Source organism: Dipodomys ordii, unplaced genomic scaffold (genome assembly GCF_000151885.1).
Source record: "Dipodomys ordii isolate 6190 unplaced genomic scaffold, Dord_2.0 Scaffold15, whole genome shotgun sequence".
Classification (NCBI taxonomy): domain Eukaryota; kingdom Metazoa; phylum Chordata; class Mammalia; order Rodentia; family Heteromyidae; genus Dipodomys; species Dipodomys ordii.
In genome coordinates, this window is record NW_012267231.1 from 15,997,595 (window position 1) to 16,011,319 (window position 13,725).

Below are 13,725 nucleotides of genomic sequence, written 5' to 3' on the forward strand. Positions count from 1 at the left end.
TGGCATCGGGCCACCAGCCGGCCCAGCCTTATGTTGCATCTGAATAAACTGAGATGTCTTTCCTCTAAGTCGTTCCCAGCAGGCTCCTCTCATAGGTCAGCTTCTCTGCTGGGCCTCAGCCTCAGTACCCCCATCAAGCCTCCTCCCTTCCGGTACAGTTTCTTCCATCTCTCAGAGATTTCATTTATTTTTGGGAGGGGGTTGGTGCCAGTACAAAGGCTTGGAGTCAGAGCCTTACACTTTTTGCTTGGCTTTTTTTTCCCACTCAAGGCTGACGCTCTACCAGTTGAGCCACAGCTCCACTTCCAACATTTTTTTGCTGGCTCTTTGGAGATAAGAATCTCACTGACTTTCCTTACCCGTGCATGCTTTGAACCAGGATCCTTCGATTTCAGCTTCCTGAGTAGCTGGGATTACAGAGAGTAGCTGGGATTACAGGCATGAGCCACAGTGCCCCTTCATGAAGGGAGTTTGTAGGCCTTGACCAGGGTGTTTTTGAGGTTGTGGTCAAGAGTTGATAGTTCTGCTGGACTTCCTTCCGGTCTATTTTTGCCTAGGGACATTTGGTTTAGGTATGGATGGGCATTGTGCTCATTGGAGGTTGTAACCAGAAGACAGAGAAGCAGAGGGAATAAGATGAGTGTAATGAAAAAGTGTGAATCTAGACTGGATAAGGAAGATGGCCCAGTCAATGGCCGCCCTTCCCTGTGAAGCAGAGGATGGCTGTCAGAGCAAGTGAACTGGCGGAGGGTAGGGCTGGGAGGAGAGATGTTCAGCAATATGGTAATGAGTTAGTGTCTCTTCTATGTAAAGAGCAAGTAAAATCAACAAGAATACCAGGGCTCCAAGAAACTTTGGAAGGAATTGTTTTGTTTTTTTGTCGGTCATGGGGACTGAACTCTGGGTCTGGGCGCTGTCCTTCAGCTCTTCAGCTCATGGCTAGCACTCTACCACTTCAGCCACAGTGTCTCTTCCGGTTTTTTCTGTGTAAGTGGTGCTGAGGAATCGAACCCAGGGCCTCATGCATACAAGGCAAGCACTCTACCACTGAGCCACCTTCCCAGCCTCTTTGGAGGGAATTGAACAGGGATAGAGAAATACCACTAAAACACACAGGAAGGAGTGTCCATGATATGTCTGAAGTGGCCACAGCTGTACAGGTGCCAGAGCTCTCTGACCTCAGTCCCCAGGGAGATCGCATCTAGAAGCTGGGATTTAAAGTCTATAAATATTTACCTAAGCCCTTACTAGGCGCCAGCCAAGTGCTTTGGTCTCTAGGAAATAGGTCTAAGCCTGGAGAAAGGACTGCAGATGCCTGGACCACACAGCTCAAGGTGGAGGTTGACTGCCTTTGATTAGTCAGCGGGTCTCAGGGCCTGGGTGCTTATCCCTGACATTTTATGCTCATGCCTGGTGCTCTACCAGTTGAGCCACAGCACCACTTCTAGTTTTCTGGTGGTTTATTGGAGATAAGACTCTCATGGACTTTCCTGCCCCGGCTGGCTTTGAACCACTATCCTCAGATCTCAGCCTCCTGAGCTAAGATTATAGGTGTGAGTCACCGATGCCCGGCCAAGAAGAACATTTCTCCTACTTGGAGGCTTTGGACCTTTTTTTGGTCGGTCATGGGGCCTGAACTCTGGGCCTGGGCACTGTCCCTCAGCCCTTCAGCTCAAGGCTAGTGCTTGAACTCTGGGCCTGGGCACTGTCCCTCAGCCCTTCAGCTCAAGGCTAGTGCTTGAACTCTGGGCCTGGGCACTGTCCCTCAGCCCTTCGGCTCAAGGCTAGTGCTCTATTACCTGAGCCACAGTGCCACTTCCAGCTTTTTCTGCTTATGTGGTGCTAAGGAATTGAACCTAGGGCCTCATACATGCAAGGCAAGCGCTCTACCACTGAGCCACCTTCCCAGTACACACCCCCCCCCCTTTTTTTTTTGTCGGCCGTGGGGCTTGAACTCTGGGCCTGGGTGCTGTCCCTCAGCTCTTCAGCTCAAGGCGAGCGCTCTACCACTTGAGCTACAGCGCCACTTCTGGTTTTCTGGTGGTTTATTGGAGATAGGAGTCTCACGGTCTCTCCTGCCCCGACTGGCTTTGAACCGCGATCCTCAGATCTCAGCCTCCTGAGTAGCTAGGATGAGGGTGCGTGTGCCACCAGGTGTCTAGCTGTTTGGGACCCTAGAGAGGAGCTTGCTGGGTTCCTGCTGCAGAGACTCTTTTGTCCTCCAGCTTTCTCAGATCCCCAGGAGCGGGCGGGGAGTTGGTATGAGCTGCCAGGTTGCATTCTTACAGTATGTACTCCCTCTGTGTGTGTCTGTGTGTCTGTGCATGTAAATGTGGCTTGCATTTGTATCCGTGCGTGTGCATCTCTGCTTGTGCGTGTGTGTGCTGGTGCACTGCTGCCTGTGTGTGTCTGTCTGTCTCTCTGTGTACATGTGCTCCTGGGCCTGCAGTGAACAGCGTCACGCTGGCCGTGAACCTGGTGGGCTGTCTCGCGTGGCTGATTGGAGGAGGGGGAGCCACCAACTTTGGCCTCGCCTTTCTCTGGCTCATTCTCTTCACGCCTTGCTCCTACGTCTGCTGGTTTCGGCCCATTTACAAGGCCTTCAAGTAAGTGACGGTCTGGAGCCCAGCTCCTAGCCTTCTCCTCTCTCCTCTCTCCCTCTCTCTCCCTCTTTCCCCCTCTCTCTGTCTCTCTCTCAATGCTGGTACTGGGGCTTGAATTCAGCCTGGGGGAGGTCATGAGCTGTTTTGTTCAAGGCTGGTACTCTACCACTTGATCAACAGCTCCACTTCTGGCTTTTTTGCTGATTCATGGGTGATAAGAGCCTCATGGATGTTCCTGCCTGGGCTGGCTTCAAGTTGTGATCCTCAGATCTCAGCCTCCTGAGTAGCTGGGATGACAGGCGTGGCCCCTGGTGCCTGGCTTCTGTGTCTCCTTTCCTCTTTCTCTCATCTTTACACTTCTAGTCCCTTGTTTACTTTTGGCTCAGACCACCAGGTGGGGTTTGGGTATCCTGAAAGGAGGGGGTGTAGCTAGGCCAAAGGCTCCTCCCCCTTTTCTCTTTACCATTGGATTGGGGGTACAACAGAGAAACCTTGTTGTTTCCCCTCCCCCCCTTTTTTATTTGCTAGTTCTGGGGCTTGAACTCAGGGCCTGGGCACCGTTCCAAGGCTAGCGATCTACCACTTGAGCCACAGTGCCACTTCCAGCTTTTTCTTTTCTTTTTTTGTCAGTCATGGGGCTTGGACAATAGGCCTGGGTGCTGTCCCTGAGCTCTTCAGCTCAAGGCTAACACTCTACCACTTGAGCTACAGTGCCACTTCTGGCCTTTTCTGTTTATGTGGTGCTGAGGAATCAAACCCAGGACCTCATGCATGTGAGGCAAGCACTCTACCACTGAGCCGCCTTTCTAGCCCTCCAGCTTTTTCTGTTTATATGGTGCTGAGAATGGAACCCAGGGCTTCATGCATGCTAGGCAAACACTCTACCACTAAGCCACCTTCCCAGCCTATGCTTGGGATTCTTTTTTTGTTGTTGTTGTTGGTCATGGGGCTTGAACTCTGGGCCTGGGCACTGTCCCTCAGCTCTTCAGCTCAAGGTGAGCGCTCTACCACTTGAGCCACAGCACCACTTCCGGTTTTCTGGTGGTTTTTTGGAGATGAGAGTCTCACAGACTTTTTTCAGGCTGGCTTTGAATGGCAATCCTCAGATCGCAGCCTCCTGAGTGACTAGGATGACAGGCGTGAGCCACCAGAGCCCGGCTATGCTTGGGATTCTTGAGGGCAGTAAAGGCTCGGTCCTCTAGGGGTGACTTCTGGGTAACAGCCATCTTCTCCACTGCAGGACCGACAGCTCCTTCAGCTTCATGGCGTTCTTCTTCACTTTCATGGCTCAGCTGGTCATAAGCATCATCCAGGCTGTGGGCATCCCAGGCTGGGGTGTTTGGTAAGGGGCAGGGAGGGGACCAGGGCTGGGGGGTGCTAGGAGTGGCCCTTGGGTGTACCCTTTGCATGCCTCCCCAGTGCAGATACCAAGAGGCTGGCTGGTAGGGAAGATTGGGCTCAGTACAGTATAGTAGCATCTGCCTGTAGCACCATGGAGGAGGGGGGCTCTGGGCAGTGTTTTGTTTTGTTAAATTTTTTTTATTAAGATTAAGTGATTACACATTTCACAAATTTTACAGAATTGTGGGATAGTGATACTTAGTTAAAGTCACCAATACATTTTAACTTTTTTTTTTTTTTGTCAGTCGTGGGGCTTGAACTCTGGTTGGGTGCTATCCCTGCACTCTTCAGCTCAAGGCGAGTGCTCTACCGCTTGAGCCACAGCGCCACTTCCGGTTTTCTAGTGGTTACTTGGAGATAAGAGTCTCACAGACTTTTCTGCCCGGGCTGGCCTTGAACCGTGATCCTCAGATCTCAGCCTCCTGAGTAGCTAGGATTACAGGTCTGAGCCACCAGCGCCCAGCCACATTTTAATCTTCACAAGGCAAACGGTCATTATCATGGTCTATAATGTTTGTGAATTCTGTGAGCTTTGACAATACAGCTATTTCTTCCACATCGAGTGATATGTACATTTCTTTCCTTTTGCTTAGTGTCAGCTGTTCCCTCTTTCCCTCTCCTTCCCTCCCTCCCATCGCTGCCTTTGAGTTGCTTAGTTCGTTTTCGTCTATGTCCAGTGCGGCTGATGGGCCCCTCTGTTGTATGTTTCCCCTGTTTTCCTCTGATTCTGTGTCCTCCTAGCTTCCCTCAGATGTGCACATATATATACCATATGTGCGGTCAAGAACTTGGAGTCATTTAGCAATGATACCACAAAATGAGTGGAAGTTCTTTGTTTCTCGAGTCCTGTTTACTTTGTCATATCTCCTTGCATTTTGGCCTTAGCATCCACATATCAGGGAGACCAGGTGCCATTTGTCTCTTTGCTCTTGGCTTACCACATTCAAAATGATTTGCTCCAGTTCCATCCAGTTCCCTGCAAATGCCATTATTTTGTCCTTCGTAATGGCTGCATAATATTCCATTGTATATAGGTACCACAACTTTTGGGTCCATTCAGCTGTAGGGGGGCATCTGGGTTGTTTCCATATCTTCCCACCAGCAATGCAGTAGGGTTCCTCTTTCTCTGCATCCCCTCAAGCATTTGTTGCTGGCTGAATTTAGGTTGTGGGCCATTCTGATGGGGTAAAGTGGTATCTCAGGGTTGTTTTTATTTGCCAGGGATGATGAACATTTCCTCATGTGCTTCTTTGCCATTTTTATCTCTTCTGAGAAGTCTCTTTAGCTCCCCCCATTTCATGATTGGTTCATTAGATTTGTGAGAGGTTAGTTTCTTGAGTTCCCTATATATAATGGATATCAGGCCCTTTTCTGATATTTTGCTGGTAAAGATTTTTTCCCAGTTAGTTGGCTGTCTTTCTAGTTTGGTAGCTATGTCTTTAGCTGTGCAGAAACTTTTTCTTTTAAGGTAGTCTCATTTGTCAAGTCTCTCTCCAATTTGTTGTGACGTTGGGACTCTGTTCAGGAAGTTCTTGCCTGGGCCTATAAGTTCAAGTGTCTCTCCTAATCTGCCCTGCAGTAGTTTCAGAGTATCAAGTTTGATGTTAAGGTCTTTGATCCATTTTGAGTTGATGTTAGTACATGGTGACAGGCTGGAGTCCACCTTTAGTTTTCTGCTTGTGGCCACCCAGTTTTCCCAGCACCAGTAGTTGAAGAGGCTCTGCTTCTTCCACTGTATGTCTTTGGCTCCTTTGTCAAATATCAGCTGACGACAGGTTTGTGATTTTATTTCTGGATCTTCTAATCTGTTCCTTTGGTCTTCAGGTCTGTTTTTGTTGGGTAACGTTTTCTAGGAGGCCCGGGAGTGTCAAGCTTGGTAGGCAAATGAAGGGCAAGGCCTTGTGTCTGGAAGTATTCCCACTCCTGAGCCCTGAGGAAGAGATCTTCTTCTTCTTCTTTTTTTTTTTTTGTCAGCCCTGGGGCTTGAACTCAGGGTCTGGGCGCTGTTCCTGAGCTCTTTTGCTCAAGGCTAACATTCTACTACTTTGAGCCACAGCACCACTTCCGGTTTTCTGGTGGCTCATTGGCCATAAAAGTCTCGTGGACTTTCCTGCCCAGGCTGGCTTCCAGCCACAATCCTCAGATCTCAGCCTCCCGAGTAGCTAGGATGGCAGGTGTGAGCCACTGGTGCCTGGCGAAGTCTTTAAGATTTTTGTGCCAATGTTGGGATTTGAACTCAGGCCTTGAAGCTGAGTTCAAATTTGAGGCTGGTGCTCTACTACTTTGAGCCACACTTCCTCCACTTCCCGCTTTTTGCTGGAGATAAGAGTCTTACAGATTTGTTGGCCCGGGCTGGCTTTGAACTTCGATCCTCAGATGTCAGCTGGGATTACAGGCATGAGCCACCATACCTGGCCAGGGGATGGTCCCTTTGCATCTCTTCATCGGGCTCCTCTCTGTGTCATGGGGGGCTCCTGGCACCCCACTCCCTCCAGCGTGCACAGCTCCACATATGTCTTATTTCTACAGCGGCTGGATTGCAACCATCTCCTTCTTCGGGACGAACGTGGGCTCCGCGGTGGTGATGCTCATCCCAACCATCATGTTCACGGTCGTAGCGGTGTTCTCCTTCATCGCGCTCAGCATGGTACGTGGCCTGCGAAGGCACCAGAGGGGCCTTGGGGGAGACACTGCCATATTCCATACGGGGCTTCAACTCACAGCCTGGGCTGACTTTGAACTGCGATCCTCAGTTCTCACCCTCCTGAGTAGCTAGGATGACAGATATGAGCCCCCAGTGTCTGGTGATCTTAGCTTTTTCACTCAAAGGCTAACACTCTACCACTTGAATCACAACTCTCCTTCTGGCTTTTTTCTGCTTGATTGGAGATAAAAGTCTCCCGGACTTTCCTGCCCAGGCTGGCTTTGAACCGTGACCCTCAGATCTCAGCCTCCTGAGTAGATAGGATTAAAAGCCTGAGCTTCTTGCACCTGGTGCTTTTTATTTTTTTGAGATAGAGTCTAGGCTGGCCCTGAGCTTACAGTTCCCCTGCCCTGCGGACGTTACAGGCAGGTACCGCTGTATCCACCCTGCCTTTTCTTTTTGATTAACTCTTCCTTTTGCTTCTCTTCCCACAGGTTCATAAATTCTACCGGGGGAGCGGAGGGAGTTTCAGTAAAGCCCAGGAAGAGTGGACCACGGGGGCCTGGAAGAACCCGCACGTGCAGCAGGCCGCCCAGAACGCTGCCATGGGGGCGGCTCAGGGCGCCATGAACCAGCCACAGACTCAGTATTCCGCCACCCCTAATTACACATACTCCAACGACATGTAAACCAGCCCCGCCCGCTGGGAGGCAGTGTGGAGGGTGGGGGTGGGGGGGGTGCGGGTGGCCAGTGGGGACAAAGGGGCTCGAGCCACATCGCCGATCGTGGCCACCATGCAGGGTTCCCCCTTTCCCCTTTTTCTCCTTCTCTTCCACTTTGTACAAAGAATGAGAGCTCTCTTGATCTATCTATCTGTGTGTGCATATGTACATGTTTAGCCCCTGTCCCCCCCCCCCCCCCCCCCCCCCCCCTACCTTTTGGGTCTCACCCCGTAGCACCCCTGAGGGCTTGTGGGCCGCACATGGCATTGTCTGTGCGCTGTGTCTGTGTCCCCTTGTGAAGCTGTGTGGAGTGGAGGTCTCTCGTCCTGGTGCTAAATGTATGTTTAGAACTCAACCAGCCTCCCTGTCCCCCACCCTTCCCCCCTTGCCCTCCCCCCCCGCCCCAATCAAGCTGCCCCCTCTAACTCGTACAGGGCAGGGGGAGGCACAGCAGAGGGCCTGGTGCTCTCTGCACGGTTACTGAAGCTGTTTCTGCCCTTGGGCCCACGGGAGGGGACTTGTGTCACCCAGGTCTCCTCCCTGCTGTCAGATGCTCTGAGCTCTCTTCCCTGGGCCAGGATCTCTTTCTTTCCCCCCCATGTGGCTTTCCTTGGTCTTCCCCGAAGCGTGAGGGTCCTGCTTATCTCTGCTTCCCAAATCTGATCTGATCCTCAATTCAAGGAAGCCAGTGAAGAGACCCGAGCCAGCCTCCCTGTGGGAAGGATGCACTGTGGGAGAGGCAGAGCCCCCCCACCCCCAAACTCCCAGAGATTGGGAAGGCAGGGCTGGTCTTCTTGGCTCTGAGAATTTGGCCTACAGAGATTTGTTTTTCTTTTCTGTGTGTGTGTACGTGTGTGTACGTGTGTGTATGTGCGTGCACAAATGTGCTGATCCTGGGGCTTGAACTTAGGGCCTAGACACTGCCCCTGAGCTTTTATGCTCCAGACTAGCATTCTACCATTCTGAGCCACCACTCCATTTCTGGCTTTTTTAATGGTTAATTGGAGCTAAGAGTCTCACGGGACTTTTCCCTGCATGGGCTGGCTTTCAACCACGATCCTCAGATCTCAGCCTCCCGATTAGCTAGGATGACAGGTATGAGCCACCCAGCACCCAGCAAGACAAGTTTGTCTTTTCCTTTCCCCTTCCTCTTCTCCCCAAACCTGCTTGGACCCCTCTAGCTCTTTCTATGACCTAACTATGGCTTCATCCTGCTATTTCCACCCCACTGACTTCCCTGGCAAGCTGGGCAGTGCTAGGCAGTCGCCAAGGGCATGGAAATACTCATCTCTGGTGGTTTGGTCAGCCCCAGCCCACTGGGGCTTCTGGGCATCTCTGAGTGACACTGGACTCCTGCAGCAGGTATTCTGTATGAGTCTGGCAGAAGGGAAGAGACTCAGAGGACCAGGCCTGGAGAAGTGATTGGAGAAGGCAAATGGCATAGTTTGGAGGGGGAGGGGGTGCCCGGAGGGAGCTTCACCTCCTTAGCCCTCTTGCCCTTGGCTACATTAGAGCATTTCTGGAGAGAAGCACCCAGGCCTACTCTGAGCTTGGAGCACAAAGGCTTGAAAGGACTTTCTGGTTAGACAGGAAGAGGACTCTACTTTTAGTTTTCAGAGCTTTTTGTGGTTGCTGTTGTTGATCCACTTCAGATAACCTGCTCCTATTTGACTCTAGGACTTCATTCTTACCCTGTTGGTTCAGGAAGCCGACAATTCCCTGCTCAAGAAAACCATCTCAGGTCTGGCAGGGAGCTATTCTGTTCTAAGCAGGGAGTTAAACTTACTGACTGGTAGGGCCGGGCACCCAGTGACTCATGCCTGTCATCCTAACTACTCAGGAGGCTGAGATCTAAGGATCATGGTTCAGAGCCAGCCCCAGGGGGAAAGCCCATGAGACTTTTCATCTCCAATTAACCAGCAAAAAATAAATAAACAAAACTAGAACTGGAAAAAAAAAAAGCTGGAAGTGGACCTGTGTCTCAAGTGGTAGAGCACCAGCCTTGATCAAAAAAGCTAAGGACAGCACCCAGGCCCTGAGTGCAAGTCCCAGTACGGCCCCTGAAATAAAAATTTACTGGTAGGGGCTCCATCTTTGGGTGAGGCTTGGAGAGGGTGTGTTTGCCTGTTTTCTACCCTCCTTCCAACAGAAGCCTACCTGCTTAGGTGGGCTACTAAACCAAACCTGAGTCGGCTACTTCAGGCTGGCAAAAATCTTAGAAACTTAACACCAGGGTTTTCAGGCCACCGTGAGCGTCCAACCTCTCCCTTCTCCCCCAGCCCAGACCTCTGCTTTCCTTTCCCTCAGTCCCTCTGATAGTTCCAACAGGGCTGTGACCTAGCTGCCAGCCTAGCATCTGTGACTTACTTGTGACCACCTTGAATCAACTTCCTGTCCAGCCTGCCCTTTCTCCTTGATCCTCACCTGTAACAGCTGTGTCTGGCCCTGCCTGGGCAGGAACCATTTATCTGTGTCTGGCCCAGCTTGTTCAGGCCGAGATGCTTCATCTCCAGGCACCTATGCACTTACCTGGGAAGCAGGATGGGTGGTTGGGGGATAGGGGAAGGGGCTGGACACAGATTCATCTCTGCTGGATGGTTTGGCTTGGGATTGGGCAAGAAGACCCGGTCTGTTTGGGGGAAATCTTGGGGACTGTGGCCAGTCAGTGACCTGCTTTTGCATTCTCTTGGTGCCCACTGCCCTTCCTTATTTCTGGGAGACACAAACCATCCCCTAGCTGGCAGTTGACCTGCCTGAGCCAATGTGTCTGTCTGTGGTAATTAAGTGAACTGTAATAAAGGGGGAAATTTCACCCTGTCCCGTGTTACGTGTCTTCGTGGAGCCTCCCTGGGGGCCGTGGGGCAGAGGGGGTGGGCCTGTGACCTGACACTCATTATCTGGCATTAGTAACCATGCACTTCTTGCCGGGTCGCTGGTAGCTCATACCCATCATCTTGGCGACTCAGGACACTTGAGCTCTGAGGATCAAGGTTTGAAGCCAGTCCAGATAGGAAAGTCTGTGAGGCGTGTTGTCTTCAGTGAGCCACCAAAAAGTGCCAAAAGTGGAGATGAAGCTCAAGAGGTAGAGTGCCAGCCTTGAGTGGAAAGGACAGTACCCAGGCCCCGAGTTCAAGCCCCAGCATGGATACAAATAAGATTCATCTTCAATGAGAAGAGTTTTCCTGCCCAGAACGGCCTAAGCCGTTGCTCATGGAGGCCTACCTCTGACAGAGCTCCACCCTGCGGTGAATTCTTGGTATTCAGTGCCTGAGTTCTGATCAGTTGGGAGTGGGAGAAAGGAGGCGATAGGGGTGGGGTAGGTTGGGAGAAAGGAGGCCAGAGGGGTGGGGTAGGGCAGGAGAAAGGAGGTCAGAGGAGCTTAGGCCCTTGAGAAAACCTGGGCTTCGGGTGGCAAGGTTTCCCCGCCAATGACTACAACTCCCAGAAGGCTGCGCGACCGCATGGCGCGAGAGCCTCTACGCTGATTGGGCGGGGGGGAGGGGGAAGCGGCCGAGCTATCGCGATATTTGAGGGTTGTCCCGAGATGCGCCTGGCGCGGGTGAGCGGCGGACGGACTGGGGACGCCGGGTTCCGTTTGGGGGGTGGGGGGCACGGGAGGGCCCGGGGCGCGCGCGGCCCGGGAGGCCTCAGTTTCCCTGCCTGCACCGGCGGGGCCATCGGGCAGGCAGGAGAGGGGCGTGGGCCTGTGCCGCCCTCGGCTGCCCCGTGCTGTCGGGTCTAGTGTAATGGGTTATGTTATTTTTGAAAAATAGCCGATAGCTCTTTACATCCCGTGCTTATTTTAAGGTATTTGTATGTGCGTGCGTGTGTGTGCACGCGTGTGCGTGCGTGTGCGCTGGCCCCGGGCCCGCACTCAGTGCTTACACTGTCCCTGGGCTGGTGCTCTACCACTTGAGCCACAGCTCCACTTTTGGCTTTTGGGTGGTTCATTGAAAGGAAGAGCCTCACGAACTTTCCTGCCCGGGCTGGCTTCAAACCTTGATCCTCAGATCTCAGCCTCCCGAGTAGCCAGGATGACAGGCGTGAGCCACCAGCACTTTACTATTATGTAGAAGTTGTGGCTCATGAGGCTGGGAAGGTGGCTCAGTGGTAGAGCGCTTGCCTTGCATGCATGAGGCTCTGGGTTCAATTCCTCAGCACCTTGAGCTGAAGAGCTGAGGGACAGCACCCAGGCCAAGAGTTTAGGCCCCATGACTGGACCCCCCCCCAAAAAAAAAAGAAGTTGTGGCTCAGTGGTAGAGCGCTTGCCTAGCATGCATGAAGCCCTGGGTTCCATTCCTCAGTACCACATACACAGACAAAGCCATTAGTGGCACTGTGGCTCAAGTGGTAGAGCCATAGAGGGATAGAGCAAAAGAAGCTCAGAGACAGTGTCCAGGCCCTGAGTTCAAGCCCAGGACTGCAAAAAAAAAAAAAAAAACAAAAAAACCAACTGTGTTTATTATGTAAACAAAGAATCTGGCCCTAGCTGTGGCTTAACTGCCTGGCTAGTGACCTGGAACACTGAGGCTCAGTCATCTCGGCCCCCATTCTTACAGCCCAACCCGCCTGCCAGTTCTTTTTGCTGTGAAAGAGTTCCTAGATGTCAAGTGCCACTGGCTCTACTCTGTAATTAATACTAGCTACTTGGAAGAGTGAGATCGGAAGATCACAGTTCCAGGTCACAAAAGTGTTCATGAGACTCCATCTCAATGGTAGAGACTGGATGTGGTGTGTACCTTCCCTATTGTGACAGGAAACAAAATAGGAGGATCACTGTCAGGCCAGAAAAATGAGACCCTCTCAGAAAATAACCAGTCCAAGAAAAGGGTTGGAGATGCGACTGGGCGGTAGATCACTTGACTAACAAGTTCAAGACCCTGAATTCAAATCCCAGCACTGCCAAAAAGAAAAAAAGGTTCTCACAAGTGTATCAGGCCAGCAATATGAGGAACTGCCTACGGATAAACTCAATATGCAATAAAAGGTGGCTTCATTGGTTCATTGGTTTGGAGTTTGATCTTCCAGGGCAAACAAAACTCATGTCTCACAGTCACACTTCTTTGGACTCAGGTTCAATGGATTTGACCCTGGCTCAGATGCTGGTTAAATGACCTGATTTCTGGTCTCCAAGCGCCCCCCCCCCTCCTCTCTCTCACACACACACCCTTTTTATTGGAAAGGTAGGTGGGCTTGAGTTTTAGTAAAGCCTGCTCAGTACTAAGGAGTGCATTTTTGTTGTTGTTGTTTTATTTATTTTTTGTACCAGTACTGATGCTTGAACTCAGGTTCTTGGGTACTTTCCTTTAGCTTTTTTCCACTTAAGGCTCTGCTCTACCACTTGAGCCCTAGCTCCACTTCCAAGCTTGTGGTGACTAATTGAAGAATCTTGACATTCCTACCTAGGCTGTCTTGGAACCATGATCCTCAGATCTCAGCCTCCTGAGTAGGTAGGATGACCGACGTGAGCCTGTGGCGCCTGGTGCATTTTGAGTCTTATTCTCTGCTGTGGTGGACCACATCAAGGCAGCCACGTTGGCCCCCACCCCAAGTCTAAGTGGTTGTGCTTAGTAATATGAACGCTGGGAATTGAATCAGCTTGACATGGAGAAATTTCAGGGAGTAAACAGAGATGCAGTTGAGCCTCTGGTTTTGGCAACAATCTCCCTGTCCTACCACCAGAGGGCTGAGGTGTGGCAGGGTGTTGGCAGAGGGGACTCTGGGGGACCAAAAATGTGTCTTGATGTCATACTCTCATGCTCTGGGGAGAAGATGGCTGATAGGGTCCAGCAGAGTGTGTGTGTGTGTGTGTGTGTAGGTACTGGAGCTTGAACTCAGGTCCTCCCACTTTTGTTTGACTTTTTCACTCAAGTTGTTGATCTACCACTTGCACACTTGTGGCTTTATTTTTTTTTTTGTTGGTCGTGGGACTTGAACTCTGGGCCTGGGCACTGTCCCTGCGCTCTTTAGTTCAAGGCCAGTGCTCTACCTCTTGAGCCACAGCACCACGTCCAGTTTTCTAGTGGTTTTTATTGGAGATCAGAATCTCACAGACTTTTCTGCCTAGGCTGGCTTTGAACCATGATCCTCAGATCTTAGCCTCCGGAGTAGCTAGGATTACAGGTGTGAGCCACTGGCGCCCAGCCACTTCTGGCTTTTTGCTAGATAATCGGAGATGAGAATCATGGACTTTTCCCCACCCATGTGGGCTTCAAAATGCCATCCTCAGATCTCAGGCTCCTGAGTAGCTAGGATGACAGGCATGAGCCACTGGCCTCTGAGCACATTCCTTTCAAACTCTCACCCTTCTCTCTCTCTCTCTTTCTCTCTCTTTCTCGTGTGTGTGTGTGTGTGT

At 51.4% G+C, this 13,725-nt stretch overlaps 1 protein-coding gene across 1 annotated transcript; it reads left to right on the forward strand.

Annotated features, from left to right (window-relative positions):
- Positions 1-719: 719 nt before the first annotated feature.
- On the forward strand, positions 720-7,520 carry Scamp5 (secretory carrier membrane protein 5). The gene is made up of 5 exons (XM_013011934.1): positions 720-750; positions 2,450-2,606; positions 3,844-3,945; positions 6,534-6,651; positions 7,143-7,520. Exons 1-5 carry the CDS (start codon positions 720-722, stop codon positions 7,335-7,337), a joined length of 603 nt encoding a protein of 200 aa, XP_012867388.1. The 3' UTR covers positions 7,338-7,520.
- The last annotated feature ends 6,205 nt before the right edge of the window (positions 7,521-13,725 follow it).